General features: G+C 36.5%; 5 protein-coding genes and 1 pseudogene across 9 annotated transcripts; 4 read left to right on the forward strand and 2 right to left on the reverse strand.

The window, feature by feature from the left end:
• Positions 1–5,079: 5,079 nt before the first annotated feature.
• Positions 5,080–6,605, forward strand: LOC106367584 (RING-H2 finger protein ATL47). The gene has a single exon (XM_013807388.3). It carries the CDS (start codon positions 5,301–5,303, stop codon positions 6,399–6,401), a length of 1,101 nt encoding a protein of 366 aa, XP_013662842.1. The 5' UTR covers positions 5,080–5,300; the 3' UTR covers positions 6,402–6,605.
• Positions 6,606–7,025: 420 nt separating this feature from the next.
• On the reverse strand, positions 7,026–12,727 carry LOC106367581 (AP-1 complex subunit gamma-1). Its single transcript, XM_013807385.3, has 18 exons — positions 12,478–12,727; positions 11,952–12,254; positions 11,728–11,869; positions 11,453–11,626; positions 11,105–11,284; positions 10,493–10,647; positions 10,191–10,281; positions 9,917–10,080; positions 9,736–9,790; positions 9,521–9,643; positions 9,338–9,433; positions 9,086–9,213; positions 8,790–8,894; positions 8,426–8,679; positions 8,069–8,314; positions 7,792–7,967; positions 7,607–7,705; positions 7,026–7,473 (listed from the first exon to the last, which is right to left on the reverse strand). The coding sequence occupies exons 1-18, from the start codon at positions 12,507–12,509 to the stop codon at positions 7,378–7,380; spliced, it is 2,619 nt and encodes an 872-aa protein (XP_013662839.1). The 5' UTR covers positions 12,510–12,727; the 3' UTR covers positions 7,026–7,377.
• Positions 12,728–12,872: 145 nt separating this feature from the next.
• LOC106367580 lies at positions 12,873–14,646 on the forward strand. 2 transcript variants are annotated; one of them, XM_013807384.3, is made up of 6 exons: positions 12,873–13,033; positions 13,106–13,276; positions 13,423–13,587; positions 13,678–13,878; positions 13,954–14,051; positions 14,114–14,646. In XM_013807384.3, exons 1-6 carry the CDS (start codon positions 12,979–12,981, stop codon positions 14,201–14,203), a joined length of 780 nt encoding a protein of 259 aa, XP_013662838.2. In that variant the 5' UTR covers positions 12,873–12,978; the 3' UTR covers positions 14,204–14,646. The 2 variants fall into 2 exon arrangements, with proteins under 2 accessions (XP_013662838.2, XP_013662837.2); XM_013807383.3 differs by having other exon boundaries at positions 14,118–14,646.
• Positions 14,589–17,245, reverse strand: LOC106403422. Of its 2 annotated transcripts, XM_048740939.1 has the most exons (8): positions 16,897–17,245; positions 16,729–16,812; positions 16,477–16,653; positions 16,319–16,381; positions 15,961–16,131; positions 15,659–15,874; positions 15,489–15,577; positions 14,589–15,403 (listed from the first exon to the last, which is right to left on the reverse strand). In XM_048740939.1, the coding sequence occupies exons 1-8, from the start codon at positions 16,997–16,999 to the stop codon at positions 14,735–14,737; spliced, it is 1,572 nt and encodes a 523-aa protein (XP_048596896.1). In that variant the 5' UTR covers positions 17,000–17,245; the 3' UTR covers positions 14,589–14,734. The 2 variants fall into 2 exon arrangements, with proteins under 2 accessions (XP_048596896.1, XP_013699706.1); XM_013844252.3 differs by lacking the exon at positions 16,319–16,381 and having other exon boundaries at positions 16,897–17,187.
• Positions 17,246–18,401: 1,156 nt separating this feature from the next.
• On the forward strand, positions 18,402–22,213 carry LOC106367577 (serine/arginine-rich splicing factor RSZ21-like). Of its 3 annotated transcripts, none has more exons than XM_048740941.1 (6): positions 18,402–18,549; positions 18,638–18,745; positions 18,831–18,919; positions 19,055–19,579; positions 19,713–21,820; positions 21,932–22,213. In XM_048740941.1, the coding sequence occupies exons 2-4, from the start codon at positions 18,657–18,659 to the stop codon at positions 19,267–19,269; spliced, it is 393 nt and encodes a 130-aa protein (XP_048596898.1). In that variant the 5' UTR covers positions 18,402–18,549; positions 18,638–18,656; the 3' UTR covers positions 19,270–19,579; positions 19,713–21,820; positions 21,932–22,213. The 3 variants fall into 3 exon arrangements, with proteins under 3 accessions (XP_048596898.1, XP_048596899.1, XP_048596897.1); XM_048740942.1 differs by having other exon boundaries at positions 19,720–21,820; XM_048740940.1 differs by having other exon boundaries at positions 19,055–21,820.
• Positions 22,214–23,985: 1,772 nt separating this feature from the next.
• LOC106367576 lies at positions 23,986–26,069 on the forward strand (annotated as a pseudogene).
• The last annotated feature ends 240 nt before the right edge of the window (positions 26,070–26,309 follow it).

The raw sequence follows: 26,309 nt of genomic DNA on the forward strand, positions 1-26,309 counted from the left end.
ATGTATTTTTTAAATAGTCCAGGTAAATGCCGAATCCATCTTAATAAAGTTAAAGAGACTCAAAGTTTTGAAGATTTTTAAAAATAGAATTGCTTGATGAATATTACATATATAAATCATTTTAAATGGCAGAGTTTAATTAACATTTCGATAAGGACCATAATCATGTTTTTTTTTTTTTAAATGTGTTTTTGATTATCCACTTGTACTCGTATGTAAGATCATAACAATGGCATCGACTTCAGAATATGAGATGTGGAAATCAATTAAAAAGACTGCATTTAATTAACAATACCATTGGGACGAAAGCCTAAATTTTAGGAGCCTGGAGCAGTTGAAACAGACAGCCTCCACCTATTGAGCTCTGAGCGAACCTCCCTCTAGTCATTATCTTATTGTCCATTCGACATTGACCTACCTGTTCTTCATCTAGCTGTCCTAGTAACCTTGTTTTATTTGTTGTAGCATTTGTTCCCAAGTCACTTTTTTCTCAAGAAACTACAGCTAATCTTGTTCCCAAGTGTTTTTTTCTAAATCTCTTTTTGGGAGTTTAGGAACCACCAAACTGCATAAGGAGAATGGGATCCAAGCTAACAACTTGTATTAAAGTTAAAAAAAAAACTTTTATTCAATTTGTTCACATTCTTAGCAAACAAAAAAAACAGTTGAACAGTTCCTGTATCAATTTGCTCTTCCTCTTAAGAAAGTGATTGATCTTTCTGTTGTCAAAATCTTCACCACCAAGATAAGTGTCTCCAGCAGTAGCCTTTAGCTCAAAGATACCTTCTTCAATGGTGAGAAGAGAGCCACCAAAAGCACCACCACCAAAATCAAAGATCAAGACGTTCTTCTCTCCAACACTGTCGCCTTCTTGTCAAGACCATAAGCAATGGCTACTGCAGTGGGCTCGTTGATGATACGCATAACATTAAGACCAGCGATGACACACCAGCGTCCTTTGTGGCTTGACACTGATAGTCGTTGAAGTAAGCTGGAATAGTGACAACAGTACTCTTTACAGTGACATGAAGCTATGGCTTCAGTGATCTCACGTATCTTGATGAGAACCATGGAAGAGATCTACTCGGTGTCGAACTGTTTCTCTTCGCCTTTGTAGTTGACGAAGATTATGGGTTTATCGGCAGGACCAGATATGATCTTGGAAGGCCATAGCTTCATGTTGCCTAGGACAGATGTATCACTTCTCCGACCAATCAATCTCTTTGCATCTGTCACAACAAAACGAATTGAAAACAGAGTTTATTCACACATTCAAATATCATTCACATTCAATGAGATCATGCTATAAACCCAAAAAAATCACAATCAATCTCTTTGAAATCAGAACTAACGCATAACTATCATCATCAAAACAAATGAATGTGCAACTAAGATCTTCATATAAACCCTAAAATTTACGAACCAGTATAGTACATCAGAGAATAAAGATGAGATATACAAACCACCATGTCCACACCCATAAGCTCCTCCACCTTTCTTCACAGTTCTTGCTTCCCAAAACCGTAGAAGTCGTGTCACAACAGTCTCCTTACAACAGCCGGTCTTCAAATCGGAGAGCAGCATGTTGGTTATCCCATGTCTTTGAAGCGTTTCAGTGAAAGCTTTTGAGATATAAGGATTTGCAGAGATTGATGACTTTCTCTACAGCTCAACGAAAGGAACCTATATATATAGATGCAGCTTTCAAATCGAGAGATTCAGTTTGTTAGCATTGAAGGAAACCTAAAGCGGATCGTAAGAACCCTAGAATACAGAGAAATCTCAAATCTAAAACATCTCTCGTGGCGACGAAAGTTTGAGGAGACGGAAGAGTGAGAACTATGTATAGAGATTGAAGATGATTACCATTAAGATGGATTGAATCGGAGAGGATGAAGAATCGGAATCGTTATTTTCTCAAGCTCTAGGTTTCAAACTAACTCGTTTCCAAAAGCCAAAAGCATTTTTAAGCCTATTTCCTTTTTTTCTTTCCGTATCATATTAACATATTGGGCTGCGAAATGGTTTAAATGGGTTGGGCAGCCTACTTATTTTTTTAATTCCAAGTCGAGTCCAAAATGACATGGCAGTTTTATTGGCTATGAATATTTGTGCCCATGTGGCATCCTTTATAACATCCAAAATTAGTCCCTTTTATATAGTGGGATGTGAGTCTTTTATAAAGTAATCAAAACTAGTTAAACATGAGCATGAAAATTTAAATATCTGATTCAATCTTTTATTTAAATGAATTTAAAATAATACACCCGCTTGAATTTGATTCACATTAATATAGGAAAGTCGTTTTTATTTAGAGGAGAGAGAGAAGAAGCAAGAAAAATAAATAATTTTAAGAAGTTTTGCAAATGTCTAAACTATACTAGCGATAGGGGTAAAGGTGGGGATTATGTTTTTGTCAACAGTACACTTACCAATCATCTAAATAATGTTTCAAACTTAGATATGTAGTGCAATTGCCCAAATTTAAAATACAAAACAAAGAGTATAATTAAGAAGCCTTGGGACTATTTAAATACGGACCACCTACACGTCCATTGCATATCATTACAACTCTGTTTTCATAAGCAAAAAAAGGCAATGGAAGAGTCGAGATCGTACAGAAAAGAGAGGAAGCAGACGAAGAAAATGAAAAAGGGTGGCGAGTTACGCTCTAGTGTCGGGTCGATCCATATGAGAATGAGAAGGCTCCGTGTACTGATACCTGACGGGCGAAGTCTGAGCCAACCGGATCTGCTTTACCAAAGACTGCTGATTATATTATGCATTTGGAGTTGAGGATTAGATTTCTCAAAGCCCTCTCCGTTATGCCTTTTGCAAAAAAAAAAAAGCCCTCTCCGTTATGTACTCACCACACTCTCGATATTAATTATTTTTGGTTCGTTTGTTAGTTTTCTTATCCTTAATCTTTTCGTTGTTGTGCTTCGTAATTCATATGATTTTTCATGATTTAGGTGAAAGGGGTGAAGCTTATTAGAGCATCTCCAATGTATTACTCCATATTTTATTCTAAAATGGTGCAACACCAAAATGGAGTAAGGTTTTACTCCAATGTATTACTCCATTTTCTACTCCAAAAATAATATATTTTATTAATAATTGTAATAATACCTTATACTTATAAAAATTTACTAATTAACCCCAACTATTTTATGTTTACAAAAATTCTTTAAAATATAATTTATTTAAATTAAACATTTATTATTAAAAGTACAAGAAATCATAAAATAAAATAAAAGACTATATAAGGTTATTTAATAATGACATTAGAATATTTTTCTCACAAATGATCAACTAATGCATTTCGTAATGAAACATAAGCTTATATATCTTTGATATTCCTAAATCGAATTTTTTTTTTGAAATCGGACATTTTCATCTTCTACAATTTCGGTATCTGGAGGTGGAGCTTTTCTTCCAAGTTCAGTTAGTGCATCGAATTCACACTCATCCTCAATTATCATGTTATGTAAAATTATACATATAGTCATTGCGTCATGTAACACTTTTATTTCTAAAACCGAACATGTCTTTTCACAATAGCAAAACACAACTCTAGATCCTTTTATGTTATCTTTATTTTATGTTATTATTATATTTTAGTTATAGTATATATTTTTATGTAAAATTATTAAATAATGGAATGTCTTATTAATTTATGTTATTGTATCATTTTAAAATATTATTTAAGTAAAAAATAAAAACATCAAAGATTTAAAGGACCATTTCACAAATAAAAAAAGTTCAACACCAAAATGGAGTAATGAATAAGATTACTCCATAAATGGAGTAACCCTAGCCATTACTCTATTTTGGAGTTGAAAATGGAGTTGGGTTGGAGAAGATTTTACTCCAAAATAGTGTTTAGAGTAGAAAATGGAGTAGGGTTGGAGATGCCCTTAGGCCATCTCCAATGGGACTGCAAAATACTATTTTAGTGTGATTTTTGCACCAAATCCTCTCCAATGGAACTGCAAAAATCACACTATTTTAGTGTAACACTAAAATTTGACACCAAATTTGGTGTGATACTATTCATCACACTAAAACATTATTCATCACACTAAAACACTATTCACTTATTTTATTACTAAAACATTCAATTAAATAAATGATAAATAAAAAATTTAATATATATAATATTATAAAATAGTTTTAGTGTAAAATTTAGTGTTATGGTTGGAGAATACCTTGGTTTTAGTGTTAAAATTACACTAAAATAGTGTGAGTTTTGACACTAAAATAGAGTTAATAGTTGGAGATGCCCTTTAGTTGGGCATTTTGGCGCAAATATTATCATAATTGGGCCCTTACATTTGTCATAAAGCTTTTCTAAAAATGTGGTGATGACAGGCTTTTTCTTTATTTTACCAATTCCAAATTCCGATGTTCACACTTCACAGACTCGAATTTTGTTGTAAACCATTTGTTGACATGACCATGTGGATAATGGTTTCCTCCAAAATTCAAAATAATAGAACTATTTTTTTTTACGTGTTCAAAAAAAAAAAAAAAAAAAAAAAAAAAAAAGAACTATTTTTTTTTGTCAACTAATAGTACTATTTTCTACTAGTTGATTTCTTGTTGTGTTGCTTCAGTTTATTTATACGATTTCCTAGAATATTGAAAAATTAACTTGACCTAAAAAAATATAGCACTACTACAATTTATTTTACTATTTCTCTACTTTATTTGAGTGATTTTCATAGATAAATGACAACGATGAACGATCATTCCCTTATTATTGGATAATTAAATGTGATAATTGGCTTTTAGCTATTGAGTTCTTATTACCACCAAAAAGAAAGAAGGAAGCCATAACTTAATTCATTAGCCTTTTTCTACATTCTACGAAGCTGCTAGGTAGCACTAGCTCCCTGAATCAAGCATTGGCCACCACACCAAGATTTGTAATTTTCCAGTAAAGTTTTTATTAAAAATAAAACAAAAAAAGTTAGGTGACCTAATAAGAGACCTCTCCTTAATAACGCAATGATCAATTAATTATAAGTGATTAATCATTTAACTAAGCCTTAACCAACACAACTACTATATTTTTCCCTTGCATGTTTTAAGCTAATGATGGAAGGCGCTCTCTCTAGTTGTGCCAAATCTCTTTATCAATCATTCCTCCTACGTTTTGACTGTGAATTCGATTTTAAAATTTTATTGAGCTCCATGGAAAAATATAATCATAAATTGAGGGGGTTTATGGTTAAATCTGAGAGAGAGTAGCTTAATGGTGTCTCTGTTCTTCATCACATACCAGAAAAAAAAAAGAAATGTCTCAAATGATTCATCAAATCCACCTCAAAAACGAAGATTCGATCCAAATCTCACCTGCTCCTGCTGCTCCTCCCCTCACCGCGAATCACTCATCTAATCGAATAAGCCCAATCCTTCTCTTCATCATCGTTCTCCTCTCCGTCGTCTTCTTCATCTGCAGCATCCTACATTTAACGGTCAAATGTTACTTAAAGAAGAAAAGATCGAGACTTTCTTCCTCCGCGGCGGATTCCGATCGAAACCCAGAACTCTCCGACTCCTCCGACACTTACCAGAGACAGCTCCAGCAGCTGTTCCATCTCCACGACTCTGGTCTCGATCAAGCCCTGATCGATGCCCTTCCCGTTTTCCTCTACAAAGAGATCAAAGGCTCCAAAGAGCCGTTCGATTGCGCGGTGTGTCTCTGCGAATTCTCCGAAGACGATAAGCTCAGGCTGCTTCCGATTTGCAGCCACGCTTTCCACATCGATTGTATCGACACGTGGCTGCTCTCGAACTCGACGTGTCCGCTCTGCAGAGGAACCCTTTATCCGTTAGGGCACCAATTCGAAAACCCGGATTTCAATTTCGGGTTTTTCGCCGGAGAAGATGGAGAGAGGGCTTCTCCGGGGGAGAAACCGGCGGAGAGTGATATCATGAGTGGGAAGAGAGTGTTCTCAGTGAGGCTTGGGAAGTTCAGGAGCAGTAATATTAATGAAGGTGAAGGAGGAGGAGGAGGAGGAGGAGAGACAAGTGGGTGTGTGAGTGTGAACAGTAGTCTTGACAACAGGAGATGTTTCTCAATGGGGTCTTATCAGTACATAGTGGCTGAATCAGATCTGGTGGTTGCTTTGTGTCCTAATAATGAAGGTTCGAAGAATGTGAAAGGAGAGAGTGAGAGTAATGTTGAAGGGAAGAAGCTTAACATGAGAAGCAAAGGTGAGAGCTTTTCTGTGTCAAAGATTTGGCAATGGTCTAATAAAAGATCAAAGTTTGCAAACCAAGCAGAAACCAATCTAGTGGGTTCTTCTTCTGCATCTTCCTCCTCTTATGCTTGTTCCGGTAGTACAGTTGGTGCTGGATTATCATTGAATGGAAGGAGATTTCAGGGGCCATGATAAGAGATAATGGGGTTAGGTACAGATCAAGGTGTAGCTAATTTTCTGCTGTTGATTTAATTAAATCATTGATTTTGAGTTTTTTTTTTCTTTCTGAAATTCATTTTGTTAACACTATATACTGTAGTGGTGGTCTTTTTGTGTCTTTGTAGCTGAATCTCTTTGTGTTTGTTAAGAGGAGAATAAGCTTTGTTCTTTGATTAAGTTTTATGTGATGCTTATTTTAATCCCCAACAAGTTCTAATTAAATTCTGTTCCGAGATGGAACCTCAAAGATTTGCACAAACTTTGATGATTTTGTTAGCTGTATTTTGTCTTTAACGTCCAAACTTTTCAAACAAAAAGAATATCATTTTTATGGCAAATCACATAAAAATGAAATTGAAATAAAAGAAGAGAAGTCAAATTTTATATCTTCGGTGGGGTTTGATACTTGTAAAGAGCATCCAAAAATGGGATGGAATCATTATTGGTAGGTATAAATAATGATGACCCTTATTTGTTATTATGCTCCAAAAGAGCATTCAAGAAAGAACACTCATGAAGGTATCAATGATCTCTCAAGTCACAGTTTGTCTTCAAAATCATATCCGAGCACGTGACATAATTACATTGGCCAGTAAATTAGCAAATAAAATACAAAATCTTTTTGTGCAAAGACGAAGCTGTAACTAGAAATACATCATGTGGGCAATCAAATCTCTTTAAAAGTTTTATACACGAGACAAACTTGTGTGCTTCCTCCATCACTTTCTGACTCAAAAACATATGAAATTTTGTTCAAAAAGAAACATGAAGAATCTCAAATCCCAAACAAAGCCAAAGTTTCAGGAAACGGATGAAAAAAGTAGGAAGATAAAAGCTGATTTTGTTGCGTCAGCTGCTCGGGTAAGACATATCTTTCTTTCTTTTTTTTTTTTGGAATAGGGATGATAATAAATACTCAAAGTTCCTTATGCTGAAAATACAATCAGCCTCACAACCCACGAGGGAAGTTGTTGATCTGTCCTTCCTCCAATACATCTTTTCCGTTCAATTTGTACCCAATCCTCATGCGCATCACAAGAGATTTCTGCCATATAAACATTAAAGTAATTTAGTGTTAAGTCACTTAATCCAGAGGTCAACCAATCTTTATATGAGCATATACTGAGTTCTTGATCATAGACAAAAAAAAGGAAGCTGAACAGAGAAAGTGTTTATACCTTGCCGTGCTGGCTGTTAGTGACTCTCAGATTCTGCGTGATGTTACCGCTTGCCGGGAGTGTGTTACTGCTTGCTGGATCCAAGTGCAGCTGGAGGAACTGGAGATTAAAAGAACGAAAGACAATGTTAAAGAAAATTTTGAAAACTGGATGATAAGGGAGAGAAAAAAGAAAACTGAAATGACCTTTGGAACAGCAGCCTGGAAGATAAAATCTGTGAAAGTATTAGGAGATAGATTTATAAAAGTGGCCTGGACATTTGTTTCTTGTGGGTTCCCTGATGGCTTTGAGAATGTGAACTCAATCTTCAAGGTGCTGCTCTCGTATGCAACAATAGGTGGATATGCTGGACCATTGGTTGCTGCAATCAAGGAGGAAAGCAAAGTTATTCATCTTTTAAAAGAGTTTCAATGATTTGTATAGATTTTGTTTCAGTGATTACATAATAGACTTTTTTCTTACCTTCCTTCGATGGGCTTGGAGAAAGACCATCTAACAAATCGAACATACCACCAGCAGAGGCAGTCGTTGCTATGTGAGGTGGAGCTGGTGAAGAAAGTGTGTCTAGCGCATTAGAAGGATTGTTGTTAATGCCAGCTGTTGATAACAAATCAATTGATGATGTGTTGTTTTGTGCCGGAGAAGGTGTCCCAATTGATAAAATATCCATCAACAGATCTGCACCGGCTTTTGGACCCGGGGTTGCACCTGAAACATTGCAATGCCATAGAGGAAAAGATTGCTCATTCGAGACAATATCATAGCTGAGTACACCATAAAATGAAAAAAAAACAGTTGTAGAGACGCCAAAGAACTAACCAGATTGTGCTGACGATGATCCTAAGTCAACACCCAGAAGATCCTGAAGGAAATCTGCACCAGATGAACTAGGTGCAGCCATGATATCGTCAGAACCCAGGTCCAGTAAATCCACTAGTGGAGCTGCAGCAACACCATTTGGAATACTAACTGAAGGTTTGGCCATTGTTGAAACTGACGCAGGCAAAGAGCCAGCCCTCCTCACATTGAAGGTAGCCTCATCTAGCACCGGCATTCTCTCAACCAGAGAAGACCTATATGCATAGAGACCTCGTTTTCATGAGATTTGAGGGGGAGATAATTTTTTTAAAAATACACTAGAAGATGGATGACGAAAAGGCAAAGATGGAATTTATTTAACCACCTGATATTTTTATGCCTGTCAACAATAGAATTGAATTCAATAGCTCTCTGCTGCATTTCAAGGAGAAGGCTCCCTTTCTGCTTCACAATTATATCTTTGATCCTCCTGCCATTGAATTTTAGAGAACTGTTTAGTTAGCAAAAGAGAGCTGAGGACACGAACGAACAGGCATCAGAAGGTAACACACTACAGTTTCTGGTAGACAGCCAAAATTCATTATTCATATACTCAGTACAGATATAAGATAAACGAGTTGGGATAAAACACACACTGAGATTGAAAAAACTCGAACATACTCTGAGATAGAAGGAAAGCGGGATGACAGCTTCAGTAGAGCAACCAATGCCATAGCTTTGGTAGTCATATCTGAGTTATGGCGAGTAATGGCATCCTCGACAACGTCAACTGCATCACTTTCCGTTACCTGCCCAAGGCAGTCAACCAGTCATTGCATGTTTTTTACGTCAACAAGAAATCCCAAGAAGCAAGATCATCTGCATATCACATATAGAGAAATAATGAATTAATATTGGTACGGTAATGCTCACCGTTATTGGATCTTCAATACCAAGCATCCCCACATTGTTAACCAGCAAATCACCATATTCCCCAATGCACCAAATCGCCACTCGGACAAGGGTCTCCTGTTTGAAATCTCAAAGAAACCATATTAGAAAGGATTACATTAACTGCAGGATGGATCAATCGAACATAAGAAAAATAAGACATACCTGTTCCGAATATGTCAGGACTGCTTTGTATAATGCTCTGACTGTGTATCCATGAAGCTCTGATGCATTGCTTATGACAACAATCAGTGCATGCCACACATCATCTTTCACAAACTTTCCAGCCTACTAACATGGAATAGGGGTAAGGTTAAGACCGATACAAAAAAAAAGCAATTAAAAAGAGCTAGGCAGATGTCTCGCATTTCAATCCATACCTCCGACAGAACCTTGAGCATCTGATCAATGTACCAGATTTTCTCTGGAGAAAACCTACATTATCGAAATTCTTAACAAATCAACATAAAATCCAATTAACTAGACACTCACACCTCTAGTCTTGAACATAAAAAGGGGTAAAAGCAAGTGGTTCTTCATTTTCTCAAACAGAATACTTACTTTTCAACGATGGAACAGATTTTCGCACTAAGATCCTCCTTAAAATCTTCATCGCTGATTTCCAAATAATCAATCAGCTCCTTTGTCAGTTGTTTGACATTGTTCTCATTTACCAAAAGAGAGACGAGCTCAAGAGCTCTTTTCCGGATGGAAGCATCTGGGTCCTAAATTGTTGATGGAAGCAGAAGGTAAGTTAATAAGTATTCTTTCTCTAAGAAAACTATTACATACAGTTGTTCTAAAAATATTTTTCTGGTAGTTATAAAAACAATACCTTAACACATTCTAAGATTGTAACTCTGTGCCTTTGCACTGCTTGATCATCAAACGCGATTGCTTTCATCAGCATGTTTAATGCAACATATCTGAGAGAACGAGAATATGATATAAGGGGAAATCAACATGTCTGAGAAAACAAGAGTGAGAAAACATAAAATATAACGAATACTAAGAATGAAGCGCTGGGTGATAACAAGAGCGCAGTGTGCTTCATAGAGTTAACCAGACAAGATGAGAGACAGAAAAAAAGCAAGCAAGCTAGTTCTCAACATATAATAAACTGAGGTAGAGTCGAACCTGATATTGTTGTCGCGGTTAGATAAAAATCTTCCCAAGATATTGATAGCAAGCACACGCAAGCTACTGGTGTCTTCAATGGCCATGATTGTTTCAACACACTCATAGAGTACGGCATTTCCTGCGTTTTTGTTTGATTCAGTTTTTGTGGCCACCTACAATAGCATGAAACCAACTAAAATAAAGACATCTCCCATCATAACAGTAAGGATCAAGGACCCTGGAAGATTATGTAAACTGACTCTTAACTGAAAAGATTTTAACAAAGCATGTAACAGAAGCGGCATCAAAAGAGGTAAAGCTCAATCTGGCTAAACGTCCAAGTAATCTCAGTACTAACAAGTCTCATATCTACCAAAGAAAATGATATCCGAGCACCCCTATCAACTAAAGAAACTTATTTCCCACTTATGCTACAAAATAAGATCCAGCACATGAGATGGCATAGCTATCATACACATTTTTTCTTCCTACAACGTTTCTCCAAATTATATATTTATTGCAACTGAAAAGAAAAAAAAAAAGACAAATTTTATGGTTCCTACGGGAATTACATCGCAAATGTGAGAATGGTGAACGAGATCTAGAATCACTTGCTAAATTATGACTAACCTGGGCAAGTATATCAGTCATCAAATCACTAGCATCAGCGTCACCATGGCCTAAAACACGCAGGAGCTTAAGTAACCGTATGTGAAGAAAAGGATCTGTGATCCCTGCAACATCATACTCAGGCTGATATGCGCTATTAGTAATATCCCTCAAAGTTTTTATCAGCCCCTCCGTGCATTTCTGCACATACAACAGAATGACAAGAGAGAGTAAATTTACTGCAGGAGAAATTTAGTACACAGACGCATCATACAAGTAATAGAGGGTGCACAGAAGATCATTAAACTACTATACGGCAATGCTCATGTATGCATAAATTGAGCGGTCTAAAGCAAATAATGGAGCTACCTTTCGGAAGTATTCTAGGGCCTCATCATTGATCGTGCATAGTTCATAACAAAGCTGAACTCCTGTTATAAGAACCCCATGATGCTTTTCTTTAAGCAAGGAAGAAGCAGCATTTATAAAGTTCTCTGCAAGATCTGGAACCTTCCTTACTATTCTAGTGGAGCAAAGTGCCGCCTGCACATAATACAACATAAATGGTCAAAGAAATGAAGGAACAGAACCAACAGTGCTCAAAACTCCATCAAACCATATATATGAACTAGAAAACACTTCACCTTCTTACGGATATTAGGGTCACGAAACTGGATCAATCTTTCTACTTCAGGCGCAAGATCACGAGCCATTTCTGCAGAGCAAATATTCCCTAAAGCACAGAGCGCGAGCCCTACAACATACTGGTTCGTGTGGTTAAGATCTCTGCACGTGAGTTAAGGCTAAATTGGAACAAATCTATCACTATACAAAGGGCCACGCTATTAAAATCAATACTAAAGGATACTGTTTTAATGAATTTGTGACGAGCATCAACACTTCTTGTCTCTCATCAAGAAGCAACATCAGCCCGAGATAACCAATCCTCTTCTCTGGGAAGCCAGGAGATGCAATAAGCTTCAAGCACTCCATCTGCCCAAAGTGCGTAGGGTAACCCAGCATGTGTATGAACATGAGCTTGGCGAGGTTCCGGTGCCTATCGTGAGGGTCATTTTCATTAATGGATGCTCTGATATCAGCACACTCTTTTCTCACAACGCCACGCTCCTCCGCAGCTGTTTTGCACGCTCTTATGGATCGGATCATGTCCCTGAAAATCAAATCCACATGTTACCCTAAACTTCAGAATCATTCAATACAATTACGTAAATTTTCAAACTGATCTGACTTCCAAACACAACAAGCAAAAGGACGCCAAAAATCAAATCGAATCATCAAATGAACGAGCTCGATTTCTTCAAATCCTCCTCTCACTTGTGCATCGTTGATCAATAACAAACTACGTGAAACAGAAATGAAGAGGATCCAATTACCTTAGACGAGTACCGGAAAAAATTGAATTCATGATTGGGTGTGGAAGAGCTGTCCCTTCGCCCGCCGGCAACTTTAGGAAGAATCTACAAATCAAGTTAGCCGCGAAGCAGATTTCTCCGCCGAATTTGTACCGGATCCGTTACCGGAGCTCCGACTAGCGATCAAAGACGAGAGATCAAAACGAAACTGAGATTTGGATCTCGATGAACGACAATGCTCGTTTTTTTTTTTTGTATAACATGACTTTAGCTTACACTAAAACGGCAACGTTTCGTCAATAGTCTTAAAACAAACCGGGCCGTTATTGGGCCGTTTAAATATAATTGGTTGTTCCAAAATTCTCTTCCCTACACTTCACCGCAGCAGATTATTTTTTCTACACAAAGAAGAAGTGCGAGTCACACTTCAGTAAAAGGAATGAACTTTAAAGATGCTAAGCAGCAACATTAAGTAAAAGAGATCCACGCAGTCGCTTTCTCAATTCCCTCATCGATTCCGACATGGCTTGGTCGTTTTCCTCCATGTTCCTCCTCTCGTTCTTGGTTTTCTATCTGGGTAAGTGTTCATTTGATATAACTGCTTTTCTGAGGTTTTATTCTCATGGTTTTGATTCTGTTTTACATACAGTCGAGGGTAAGCAAGTTTTAGAAGACGGGTACGAGGTTACTACAGTGGTTGATGGTCACAAGTCTGGTCTGAATCCGCACACGGTTCATGCTCTACCAGGATCGTCCAATATGATCGTCCTTGATTCGTCTGGAAGCACGTTCTACACTACTTCTTTTCCTCTGTCCGTAGGTAAACACACTCAAAGCAAACCCTTTTTGTATCAATCTATGAATTGGATCATCATAACTGTGTTTGTGGATGATTGTGTGTGTGAAAGTCTTAAACTTTACTATCTTTAAATGGAGATTTTCAGATGTGTGTGTGTGTTTGTGCAGATAGTGTGATAAACCGGTTTGCTGGGGATGGGAATCCCGGTTATTTAGATGGTAAAGCTGGTAATAGCCGGTTCAGCAAGCCGCGTGGTTTCGCTGTGGATGCTAAAGGGAATGTATATGTTGCTGATAAGAACAATAAAGCTATACGCAAGATCAGCTCTTCAGGTTTTTAATCCATTTGTACTGTGTGCCTCTTTGCTTCAATGCAGTTTGGTTAGAAAAGAGATTGATCTTTTGTTTGAATGGACTTTGTAGGTTATGTAACCACCATTGCTGGAGGAATCTCAAAGGAGTTTGGACATAGAGACGGACCAGCACAGAATGCAACTTTCTCTAGTGATTTCGAGATAACTTTTGTTCCTCAAAGATGTTGTTTGCTTGTTTCTGATCATGGAAACGAAATGATCCGCCAGATTAATCTAAAAGAGGAGGATTGCCTCCAAAGCTCTCATTCTAGTATGTGTTTTTTTATTTTATTTGATACTCTCTGCTTATAGAAACTTTTAACGATTCTTCTTTTGATGTTTTCAGATTTAGGGACATACTCTCTTTGGTCAGTAGGAATTGCCCTTTCATGCTTTCTCGGTGTAGCCATTGGCTTTGCTTCTCGCCCTTACATCATTCGTCATGTAAGTTTGTATTTTAACTGTATGAACTTCATATTGAGATTCTCTTAACCAAATCGTTATAGACAGGAAGAAGTGAACCACCTCTCGTCGACATGGAAGCTTCTCCTAATCAGATTGGGGGAACAAGTTCGGACCTTCTTCTCCTACACTAGAAACCTAGTCGCTGGATCAACCCTTTCTTCTCTACTAAGTAGACTAGTTATGATGATCGTTTCTCACCTTTCCCTCATGTATTCCGCAATAAGTAGATTAGTATGGTCGATGGTATCTCCTCTTTTCTTCATGTGTCAGCCCAACAATGTAGCTGTTTTAGACAAGACAGTCTCTTTGCCTGATCCTGAACCCCCAAGTCACTCACATCCGCAGCTTTCTCTGAAACCCTCTGATGATCTTATGGACCTGATTACGTTTGATGATGCTGAAGAAACTAATAATGCCGAAGAGCGCACTGATCAGGAAACTGTCACTGCTACATCTTTTGTAAATGTTGTGTTGTAGGAATTAAAGTAGCTTTGTGCTGACGTTTGCTTAAGAATCTTTATGGAAGTGCTCATCGTTTTCTTTTATATCACGGAATAATAACTAATGTCTGCTACTTTTTCTTACAAAATCTAAATACCCACATCCCCAAAATGTTAAATAAATCTCAAAACCCACCTGTACCCAAAGCTACACTGCACTTCTTATGTATAGGAATAGTTACCGTAACTCACAGATTGGTCTGCTCTGTAATAAAGATTCTGGTGACTATTCATCTGATCTTCACACTCCATAGGCTTAGCAGTACCTGCTGCTACCACACGCCTCTTGTCTTGCTCCTGGACCGGTCCAAACACAATCTCGTTAGTCTTCCCACTGATCTTCTCATAATGAGTGTGTGGGGTAGTTGAGTGATGCCTACGGTGATGCTGCTGCTCCTGTTGGAATTCAGAGTCCAAGCTTCTGAACAAGGAACGGCTCCTGCGAAGCTGTTGAATACTCTCTGCGTCTTTGGCCATGAAAGGGTAAGTCTTTTTGGGAGTGAGGTTTCTGGTCTCGATGGGAGGTGGTGGTTCGTCTTTGTTGTGTATCACAAAGCTCTCTTGAATTGGCCATGGAGCTGTGCTGTAAGCAGAAGAATGATTCATTTCTTGGTGATTGAAGTTGAAGCTTACTGTCTGCTTCTTTTTGAGACCAGGATACATTCCACTGAACAGCTCCGCTAAAAACAACCGAGCATTCGACATGAATACCCGTAACGGCACGAGGAAGCTTTCTTCTTGTTCCTCTTGCTCATCTCCGGTTTGAATCAGAGATGGTCTGACTGGTTTCAAAGGCTTTTGATCAGGAACGGCTTTGTATATTTCTTGATCCTATGTAAAACACAACAGCCAAAAACGCTGGTTACAGCAGAAGATGGAAATGTTTAAGATGTTAGGATGCGATTGGAACACTTACAGTATGATACGAAAGGATAGAACCGAGCCTACGTTGCAACAGAGCCAGCATGTAACCAAAGAAGCCTGCTGCTATAAGAACAGCAATCCCTGCAACATTTTTAAATTACAGCATTGAGTTGAGAGATATAAGATGATTCAGGAAGGGAAGGAGACATATCAAAGCCTTACCAAGAGGAAAGCCACTTCCATATTCATAAGCACAGTCATCGAAATGGAGTTGGATCTCTCTGATAGCTCGGTTTCCACGGTCAACAACCAGCAAGGAACAGCTGCTTCCAACATACACAACATCGAAATCATTTGAGAACTTTGCATCTTCGCTCGGACCATCCACATGACCTCCTCCCCCACGAACTATTTTCCCCCCAGCAATGGTTGTGACTCCTGCCATTACAATTTTTTTCTCTCTCAAATCCGAGATAACACTTATCCAAAAGGCAAACCACAAAACAGCAGGAAAAAAAACACACCTCCTTCACTGATCTTCCTGATAGCATTGTTGACAGTATCTGCAACATAGATATTCCCTCTATCATCCACAGTAAGCCCCTTTGGATTGTTCAACCTCGCGTCTCGCAATCTACCGTCCACATGACCTGGATACCCTTCAGGTGAGCCAGTAACAAGCCTTGGTCTACTATCTGCAATTATGCAATGTTAGTACAGTTAAAAAAGCATTGATTTGTATACTTGACCATCTAAAAATCTCCTAATTTTCAACATTTTTTTAACCTAAAACAGCAATAAGTATTAAGTCCATGTGCAGAGTGTACAGCGATTAGGTAAGAAAAATAGTATCTTTTTCCACGTGAAGGGTAGAGAAAATACGTTGATTCCATCCGTATACACAATCCTTCCACACGATCATCAAATATTGAAAACCCACGTCGGCTGACGCGAAATCAAACAGTACAGCAATGTGACACACAAACCCAAAGTTTCGAAATCGGGAAAAAAGTTGGAAGCTTGATGGTGGTGAAACTTACATAAGGAAAGAGAAGATGAGATCTTGTAAACGTTGCTATTCTCGGAGTCTAGAATAAGAAGCTCGCCGTTGGGTAAGACCTGGAGAGAATAAGGTTCGATACCGAGTTTGCTTCCGTCTAATACTGTTTCCACTGAATACCCATTTTCGAATTTCACCATCGACTTCGTGGAAACCGCTGATTAGAAGAAGAAAGTTAGATAAAAATCGAAACTTTATAATCAGTGTCCGAGAGTGAAGTGGTTTTGGAAACCTGTTTTTTTGGAGGTGGTTTTGAGAGACCATAGCCATTTCATGAGGGAAGTTCCGTGATTTGAGATGAACCCACTAACAATCTCTGCGGAAAGAGGATGAATAACGTGAGTAAAGATCGAAAAACGACCCATTGTGAAGGAAAAAAACAGAGTGAGACTAGACTAACTCGCGGGTGAAGTTGATGAAGGAGCTGAAGCTACAAGCCCAGAGAAGAGGAGAATGATGATGATGATGATGATACCCAGAAACAGAAAGTAGTCCCTTTTCATTACTTTTAGTTTCGGGAGAGACGAGAAGAGCTAAAACCCTAGTTCATATCTAAAAACAGAGAACAATGTGAATGATAGAGAGGAAATGGTTATCAAAGGAAACAGTGATGGTGTAAGTGGTGAAGGAAGTAGGGACAATTTGTGAGGAAGGAAGGTTGGAGAGAGAGAGAGAGAGAGTGAGACAACAAAAGTAGAGAGAGACGTAGACGAGCGACACACGTGTCATGTCATCAAACGTCGGCACAACAGCTTTTTTTAATGCCAAAAATTATTAGCAGCATGATATTGAAGACGTTGTAACAAACGTCCAAGGGAGAGTGTTATCTATTAGTGTGATTGAAAATGCTCACAAGATTATTATGACTCATATACAAAACCAACTTGTTCATTTGGTTACTCTGTTACGAGTAAATACAAACCACCATTGAGATCTTCAAAAGATGATTCTATACAAAGAGATGAAAGAGGTAGAAGAAAACACCATCCCCCAAGCTTGGTAAAACAAAAATAATTTCTTTTTTTTGGTTACTCACACTGATACATTTCTTTTTTTGGTATCAAATGATGCGCCACATGTGTATGTGAGGAAGAAGTTTCTTATTGATGCTCAGGCATGCAGCTGCTCGATGCAGTAGGCCAGTAGCTAGTCCTGCTAGGAGCTTCAATAAGTTAGAGACATCATCTAAGAAGTACTTGGCTTTGTTTGGTTTTCTTCCCACTGTGCATGCAAAGATCTCTGGTCGCATTGGGAGGTCAGGGTTTGTCACTGTGCTTAATATGCTCTCAAACATGTCCTCGTCTGATCTATCATCTCCTATACACATCCAGTGGCGGAGCCACAGTGTTGGCACATGGGTCAACTGACCCAGGTGGATTTTCTGTTAAAAACATTTTACTTGTATAATTCTGTAAAAACTATGTAACTATTGGTAAATTTTAGCTAGATGACCCCTGTAAAATATGTTAACTTTATATATATCCTTAAGAAGCAAATGAACCACTAAGAAAGATGTAGTATTGATTCACTGATTTCTTGAATCAATTGAATACTGCAGATGTAAGTTTTTGTTGCCAAAACTAGCTCTCTTATGTCCAAATATAGACCATGAAACTTATGGCATCATTATAACAAGTGTATACTATCTCTTTCAAAAAGTAAAATTCATGGTGTCTTCAATCCAAAGTTGTTGCATAGCACTATTGTCTTTCTATTTCTTAAAAAAACATGTCCAAAAAATTTAAAAGTAGTAAATTCTACAAGAATTTCTATATTGTAAATAGATTTCTAACTAAAATTAAACTTGTTTCAAATAAAAAAACAAAATTAAACTACACAAATGAAATATTCCAAGAGTGTGGGTTTAATGTTACCTTTTGTGAAACAGCACACTTCTTGTGAAAAGTTCTTTCGAAGAAGGGACTTACTTGTAAACTTATTTCACTATAACTAAATCAACTTATCAGTCCCCAAACATTCGTGCTCTCTTTCCTCTCCCAAGTCTGAACCCTAATACACCTTCCCCACTCCGCCGTAAGACCTCGATTCTCAGGTACCATACTTCGATTTCTCCTTCAATATCGTCTCAGCAAGTCCCTGTAACTGACAATTCCTTTTCTGGGGTTTTTCCTTTCATTCAGATTTGTCTGATTTTGCAACATGACGAGAGTTTATGTCGGGAATCTAGACCCTCGTGTCACCGAAAGGGAACTCGAAGATGAATTCAGGATCTTTGGCGTCCTCCGCAAGTAAATCTCTGAGCTTTTTACACTTTTACTCACTTTTGTTTTCTCAACACTTGGCTAATTTTGACTATTTGAGATCAAATCGCAGTGTTTGGGTAGCTCGTAGACCACCGGGCTATGCTTTCCTCGAGTTCGATGATGAAAGAGATGCTCTGGATGCAATCAGGGCTTTGGATGGTCAGTGTTGATCTCAATTAAACGTCTCTCATACGTTTGTGATTAGTTGCTATCTTGTTGCTTTGATTTTGTTTTAATTTTATTGCAAGATTGTAACTTTGTTTCTTTTGTTAACAACTGAGACATGGTCTTCAGGGAAGAACGGGTGGCGTGTGGAGCTTTCTCACAAAGATAAGGGAGGTCGTGGAGGTGGTGGCCGTCGTGGTGGTATTGAGGACTCCAAGTGCTATGAGTGTGGAGAGCCTGGTCATTTTGCTAGGGAGTGTCGCCGTGGTCGAGGAGGCTATGGGAGGCGTAGAAGCCCTAGCCCTCGTCGTAGGAGTCCTGATTATGGATATGGACGCAGGTGAGTTTTAACTAAAGTTCCAGCGATGACTCCGATCGAGATGAAACAAGAGCAGGTTCGATTCAATCCCGAAGGAAGAAGCTACGAGGACGGGACAAAGGCAGGCTTGTTGATCCAACTTGCCAAACAGGCGAGTTGGACGACTTGATCGTTCCAACTTGCTCGTTCGGCAAGTTGGACGGTGCGTTCGGTTTGGATGATAGGGCCTTATAGTTGTTTCGTTGTTCGGGATCGTTTGTCCAAGGCCTGGAGTAACCTTTCTTGAAGAATTATCGTGTGAATCCTTTTCGAAGTTGTTACGAAACTCGATTTAGGTTCTTCCACTTCTCTTTTCTTTTGAATTTTTATTTCTTTCTTTTTTAAAAGAGGACATTTCTTCGGAAGTTTTTGGCATTGGTTTTGTCGTTACCGATTTTGACCCCAACAATAAATTTCCTTTCTTTGAAGCTCACAGAGAATCAAACGTGTCTATACATGAAGGACTGAGTCATATTTCTTGTTTTATGGATGAGTCTGAATTTGAGTGAAGAGTTGAAGAAGCTGTTGAAATAAGTGATGTGTGACATAGTGCTAGAAGAAGTCACAAGAGTTGTAGCAAATGATGTGCAACAACAAATAATTGTGTCTGAGGAAGCGACAGAGACTGAAGCAGAGTGTATGACATAGCCAGTGCTTGTAATTTTGACCCATAATGAAACATGAGCACAATCTGAACATAGATTAAATATGTGGAGACTGTTGTATCAGATACAACGTTATGACAAGGTATGAGAAAGAAATGAGCTTTTTTCAGATTATGTGATTATGTGGTTAACACAGTGGCTCATGTTCCTGTCTTTAGCTACTGTGAATCCAAACGGAAGTTCAGAATATGAAATGGAAGTTCAGAATATGAAATTGAGAAATTTGTAAATTATGATAGATTTTATGAGTCACGTAGAGGGTTGTTGGCTAGTGTAACTGCAGTGACTGTGCCAAAGACATTTGCTGAAGCAATAATATGTCCAAAATGGCGAGAAGTAATGAGAGTTGAGATCGAGGCTCATGAGAAGAACAAAATATGGTCAACTGAATTGTTGCCCTATGGCAAGCAGATGATCGAATGCAAGTGTGTATTCACAATAAAGTATAATGCAAGATCGATTGAAATGTATAAGGCTCGACTTGTTACTTGTGGTAATCAACAAGAAGAAGGAGTTGATTACAAATAAATAGATTGGTTCTTCAGGTTGCTGCAAGAAAGAACTGGAAACTTCAACAAATGGATGAACATAATGTGTTTCTTCATTGAGGTTGTATTTCAATTACCAGGAGGTCTTTGATTGGTTGGTTAGTACAATCAGATCTTCTCATATATCTTGGAAGTCAAAGAAGTAGGATGTAGTGGCTCTTTCGTCAGCCGAAGCAGAATATATAGCTATGGTTACTGTACTGAATGACCTGAAGTGGATTAAGGGTGTGTTATTGCACACTCGGGGGCTATGGATATTGGTGGTAGTAAATATGCTCTTCCACATTGAATACTTAATAGATTGAATTGTCAATCAGACTCTAGTTTAGTAATGTTACTAATTTTTAACTCTTTGACTTTTGTCAAATCTATATATATATAAAAAGATTTTCTCAATAATCTATAAAAAGAAAATATAGATGATGATTGGTTCGACTGTGCCTGTAAAAATTTAGCTGCAACATTTAGCTGTAAAACTTTAGCCGTAAGTAAGTTGGTTGTAGTTGTAAAGTTGTTAGTGTAGATTTTTATGCAGAGAATTTTGATGTAGTTAAAGTTGTTGTAGCTGTAAACTATATGTTGTAGATATTTTAAAATAAAATATGTGAAATATAAGATGTATATATAAAATAATTATTTTTATTAACTAAAATAATTTATATTATATTTTTTTATAAATTATCAATGTTTACAGTTATTTAAAATGTGACATGTATATAATATTTATGTTATTTAAAATATTTCAATAATTTAAAAAAATACTTATTATGATTATCTAATTTATTTTTATATTCTAGATATTTTTTTATTTTACAGATTATAAAGCCTATAAAAGAAAGATGTAACTTTTTGTCTAAAATACATAAGAAAAAAATTATCTTTAAACTTTTTTGTTGTAACTTTAAAAGTAAAGCTAAAGCATGATTGGTAAAAATTAATAAAAACTTAATGTAGATTTTATCTTTTAAAAATAAATCTACGACATGATTAGTAAAATTTAGTGTTTTAAAAATAAATACAATTAAAGTGGAGAGACAAAGTCCAACCAATCATCCTCATATATACACATATGTTAGGTAAAGCAAAAAAAAAACTAGTGAAAATGATAATTAATGGTTAATAATATTACCTCTTTAAAATGATTTGGTTGCACAACATACTTTATATATATATCTTAAAGATTTTATTTTGTATAATAACAAGAATATAAAACCACACTTTTCAATAGAAGCACATCACAAGATTGTTTAAGACATCAAAACCATGAAAATACAGGCATCCTTGATACTCATGTTCATCCTCTCTTTCTTTGCTTTACATCAGTGTATGTATATATTTATCATTTTTATTATTTATATTTCTTTGTTTTTTTCTCAAAATGATTCTTATTTTTTCCGTCGTTGATGTTTGGTTGATGTATGATTTGTATGTGAAGGTGCAAAGATGAATGTTAGAGGAATAGAGGATTCAAACATAGTCATAACATCAAATTGTGTTCATGCTAGGTGTTCGAAAATATTTGTAAGAGATTGTTGGTGCTGTCCAGGACGAGTTCGCAAATGTTGGAAAGACGAAGCTTCATGTAATGCTATATGTCCTCGTCCTCCTCATCTTCCTCCAAAATAATGATTAATAAATCTTAATGTATTAGAAATTGTTGTTCACCTTGTGACTCAAATTAAAGTATTAAATAATAAAAATTAAATTGTTTTACCTATATTAATATTGTTATTTATAACTTGAAGTTTTATTTAAATATTTAAATTAGTTTTAAGAAAAACAATTTAAGAGTAATTTTGTCATTAGAATTCATCAAATTCGTTACATACATTTCCAAAGTATGCAAGCCGATTATGTTTCAGATATGATGAAGTTCACATTTTTATTTAACAAAACTTATTAAATTACGAAACTTACAATATTAATGTTATTCATATAAAATAAATTAGTTTGAAAATTTTAAATCTCCATAATTTTTGCATATTTTAAAATTTAAATTATTTATTTTCAAAAAAAGATAAAAACATTTGTAGTTCATCATTAGCTTATATTATCTTTGAAAATGTTAAATCCATTGAATAAGGAGTGGAGTTATCTATAGAAACAAAGATTTTTTTGTTTAAACAGTTTTAATAAATTTGTAAAATGATAGAATTCCCATAGTTGAAATTATCATTGGAGAACGACACTGAACGGCAAAAAAATGTCAAAAAACAATTATACATTAAAGTGAAAATTTGATAATTTTAATCAAATATTAAAATTAAATTGTTTTTAGGATCAATTAATGATTTTTTTTGCATGTATGGCTTTTGTAATAGTCAAATGTATGATGCATATTAATTTAATGGAATAGTGGTTTAGTTTAGGTAGGATTTTTGTCCTCCTACAAAAAGTGCATTGGACCTCCAGGCATTACTTGACAACTTAGCATACACAAGAAGATTGGCTTTAGAAATCCCGAGTACAAAAATAAGGAATTTTCTTTCTAAGGCTATAAGATGCTTAAATCAATAAAGTGTTTGGGGCTAATGAATAATCGAGTCCATAGATCACGATTCCTATCTGATGTGTTTGGTATAACAATACCTAATGCACTGTATAGAAGTGGGAGTATACTAAGCAGAGCATTCACTTCTCAGTACCAATTCAAGAAAAATAGTAAATGTGTTTGCTCCACTATTGAAATAATATTTAAAAAAGTTGCTCCACTAGCAGTCAAGAATATGAGCAAATATGAGGTAAAATATTGAACTGCTATGAACAGTTGAAACACCCAATATATGGAGTGAAACAATTATAATATATAATAGCACACTAGAAATATCACTTATATTTTATCTAATGTAATTTTAAATTATATTATTACTTTGAACTAAGAAGATATATTTGGATTGCTAATTTTTTTACATAATTTAAATGGGTATCCGAACTCAAATAGAATATGTAAAAATATGACACAAAAATAAATTAAAATTTATAAATACCAGAATGGAATTTAAATTTCTAGCCTCCAATACTTGAAACCTTAATAGATCTAAATCAAATCCAAAGGATATCTAACACCCACATATCTTAATATCTGACATTATATTTTATTTTTTTAACAGTGTATTGTTTATTAAAAAACTTATAAAATATTTTAAAATTGATATGTTGATATGTTGATTAATATTAAATCACAAAAATATTATATAACTTTATCAAAAATTATAATTATTTTAACCATTCAAAATTAAGTATATTTAATATTAAAGCACAATATATATATATATATATATATATATAAGTTTTACTTAATTCTCTATTATATTTTGATTTTTTTTATAATTACTGCACTTATAAATTATTATTTTAAAATACTGTTACTTATAAAATTGTAATATAATTTTAGATTTGTACAATATTTTTAACATATCTTATACAGCGTTTTAGACTGTTTTTTATCTACTTTCCCCATTCAAATATATTTTTTGGACCGCTAGATCCGCTTGATACACACTTGTACCGTTTAACCCACTCTTGGTTTCGCTCGATCCGCTTGATCTGCTATAGATCCGCAACGCTTGATCTGTTTTTTTCATTCGGAGCCTTTATGTGAGTGTTTCTTTGTGAGGATGTATTATGCACTGATAGTTAGGTGGTTCTGGATAGTTCAAATGATTACATCTTCATTGTTTACTCATGAAATGACTATAGTGAGCCTTCTCCCCTCATCCCTTGCTTTTTTTGGCCTGTCCCATCACTAAAAAGGTAAAAAATAAAGTGAGGATCGGTAGCTGCAAGAAGTACTCAAATCCTGCAGCTAAACAAATCCTAGTTTGCTTTTGGTTCACAAATCATGGACCTCCTCATGGTTCTACTCATATAGTTTTTCTTTGAAACACAACTTCTTTTCGTTACGATACGGACATTCAGACTACGAGGTGAGAAGTTAAAGATAACTATACAATCATTATAATAAGGTCCTAAAGCAGCATACATAAAGACAAAGTCTTGCGATGAGGATAGACCGTGTTTATGCCTCAAATGCAGTGAGAGAGTTCGAGTGGAAATGGAGTCCTGTACACAAGTTTCTTTGTGGGTTTCATTTGCTTTACTCTATCTTATAATAATTAAGAGGACTATTTACATTTGAGTTTGCTAGGTTTAAGCCATTTATAAAGTCGTTACATTTTAATTTATTGTTGTTTGATGACCTATCAATGTTCATATACTATGGCCAAGATGTCACATCTAAATAACTACAAAAGTGATAGTTTAATAAATCAACTTGACTCATAAGTCGTCTGTATAATAGACTTGAAGCTTATCTACTAAAAATCTCCCACTACTATTGGAACATTACATACGGTGACTTACTTATAGATGAAGTCAAGAAGTCAACGTCAATGGTGGACAGCGACCATTAATGTAATGGAAGACTAATTGTTACTTAACACTTTTTAAAAACAAGAGATCTGTGGTTTGCCCAGCAAGATGGACGAGAAGCTAAGTGTCATGGAACTACTAAAACGAGCTGCTAAGTTACTCTTCAGTAACATCAGTCTCGCTTTCCTCCTCTTTCTCTGCTCTCTCCCACTGTTTTGTTTCTTGATCCTTTTCGAGCTCTCTCTCCAAACCACCATCTCCCTCACTTACCAGTTCCTCTTCCAAGAACTCGATCTTGGCGGCTACTTCTTTTTCCAAGATCATAAAGATCTGTTGGAGAACGATCTCATTCCATGGCTGATTTAGACATCTCTGCTATACTTTTTCCCCTACACCCTTTTTGACCTCGTTACCACCACCGTGATCGTTGCAGCGTCTTCCGTTGCTTACACGTCAGAGGAAGAAGACCCGTTGGGGATGGTTTGTTTGGTACAAAGATCCGCCAAGATATGTCAGAACAGATTAGTAGGTTGTCTGATCACATTACTCTATGTCCTCCTCTTGTCAACCTCAGTGTTCTTCGGTTTCTTCTCAGACTCAGTAAACTACTTATTCATTGCTTCTCTCTCACGTGATTACGAAAGCTTCCACAGCAAAGCAGCAGTCCTGTTCCACGCGGTGGTGTATCTGATTCACGGTACTATCTTCATAGTTCTGGCTGTCAAGTTCGGAAAGTGGAGCGCAGTGTGGAACATGGGTTTGGTTGTTTCGGTCTTAGAAGAAGAAGAGGGAGAAGATGGTAAAGGATGCATCTATGGAACCAATGCTCTGTCTCTTTCGTATTGGTATGGAAGAGGACATGAGAAACGTGATCTCTTGATGATGTTGATGTTCTTGGTCTTTGCTATTGCGACGAGGATGCCGTGCTTATACTCCAGATGTAGTTTGAGTGGAAATGGAGTTTTGTATACTGGTGTCTATGTGGGTTTGATTTGTGTTGGGAATGTGGTTAAGTGGGTGGCTTGTGTTGTAAGTTACTATGATTGTAGAGCTAGGGTTTTGGAGAAGAAGGATGATGTGGAGATTGGATCAAAAGCTAAAGGTTTTGCTACATAAGAGATTTGTTTTTGCCTTTGGCACACGTTTTGCTTTACTTGTATCCGACAATAAGAAAAGTATTTACATTGGAGTTTGCTACATTACATTTTAATCTATTGTTAATGTTCATAGTTTGGCCAAGTAATTTAATAGTAAGCCCTAACGACCATTCAAACATTACATACAGTGACTTGTAGACAAAGTCAAAGAGTCAACGACAATGAAGTACGAAGACCATTAATTTAGCTGAATGGGAAGGGAGTGATGTACACTGCTCTCTGTGTAAGCCTGATTTGTGTTGGGAATGTGCGTAAATGGTTGACGTGTGTTGTGTGTTAACATGA

Source organism: Brassica napus, chromosome A9, assembly GCF_020379485.1.
Source record: "Brassica napus cultivar Da-Ae chromosome A9, Da-Ae, whole genome shotgun sequence".
NCBI classification, from domain to species: Eukaryota; Viridiplantae; Streptophyta; class Magnoliopsida; order Brassicales; family Brassicaceae; genus Brassica; species Brassica napus.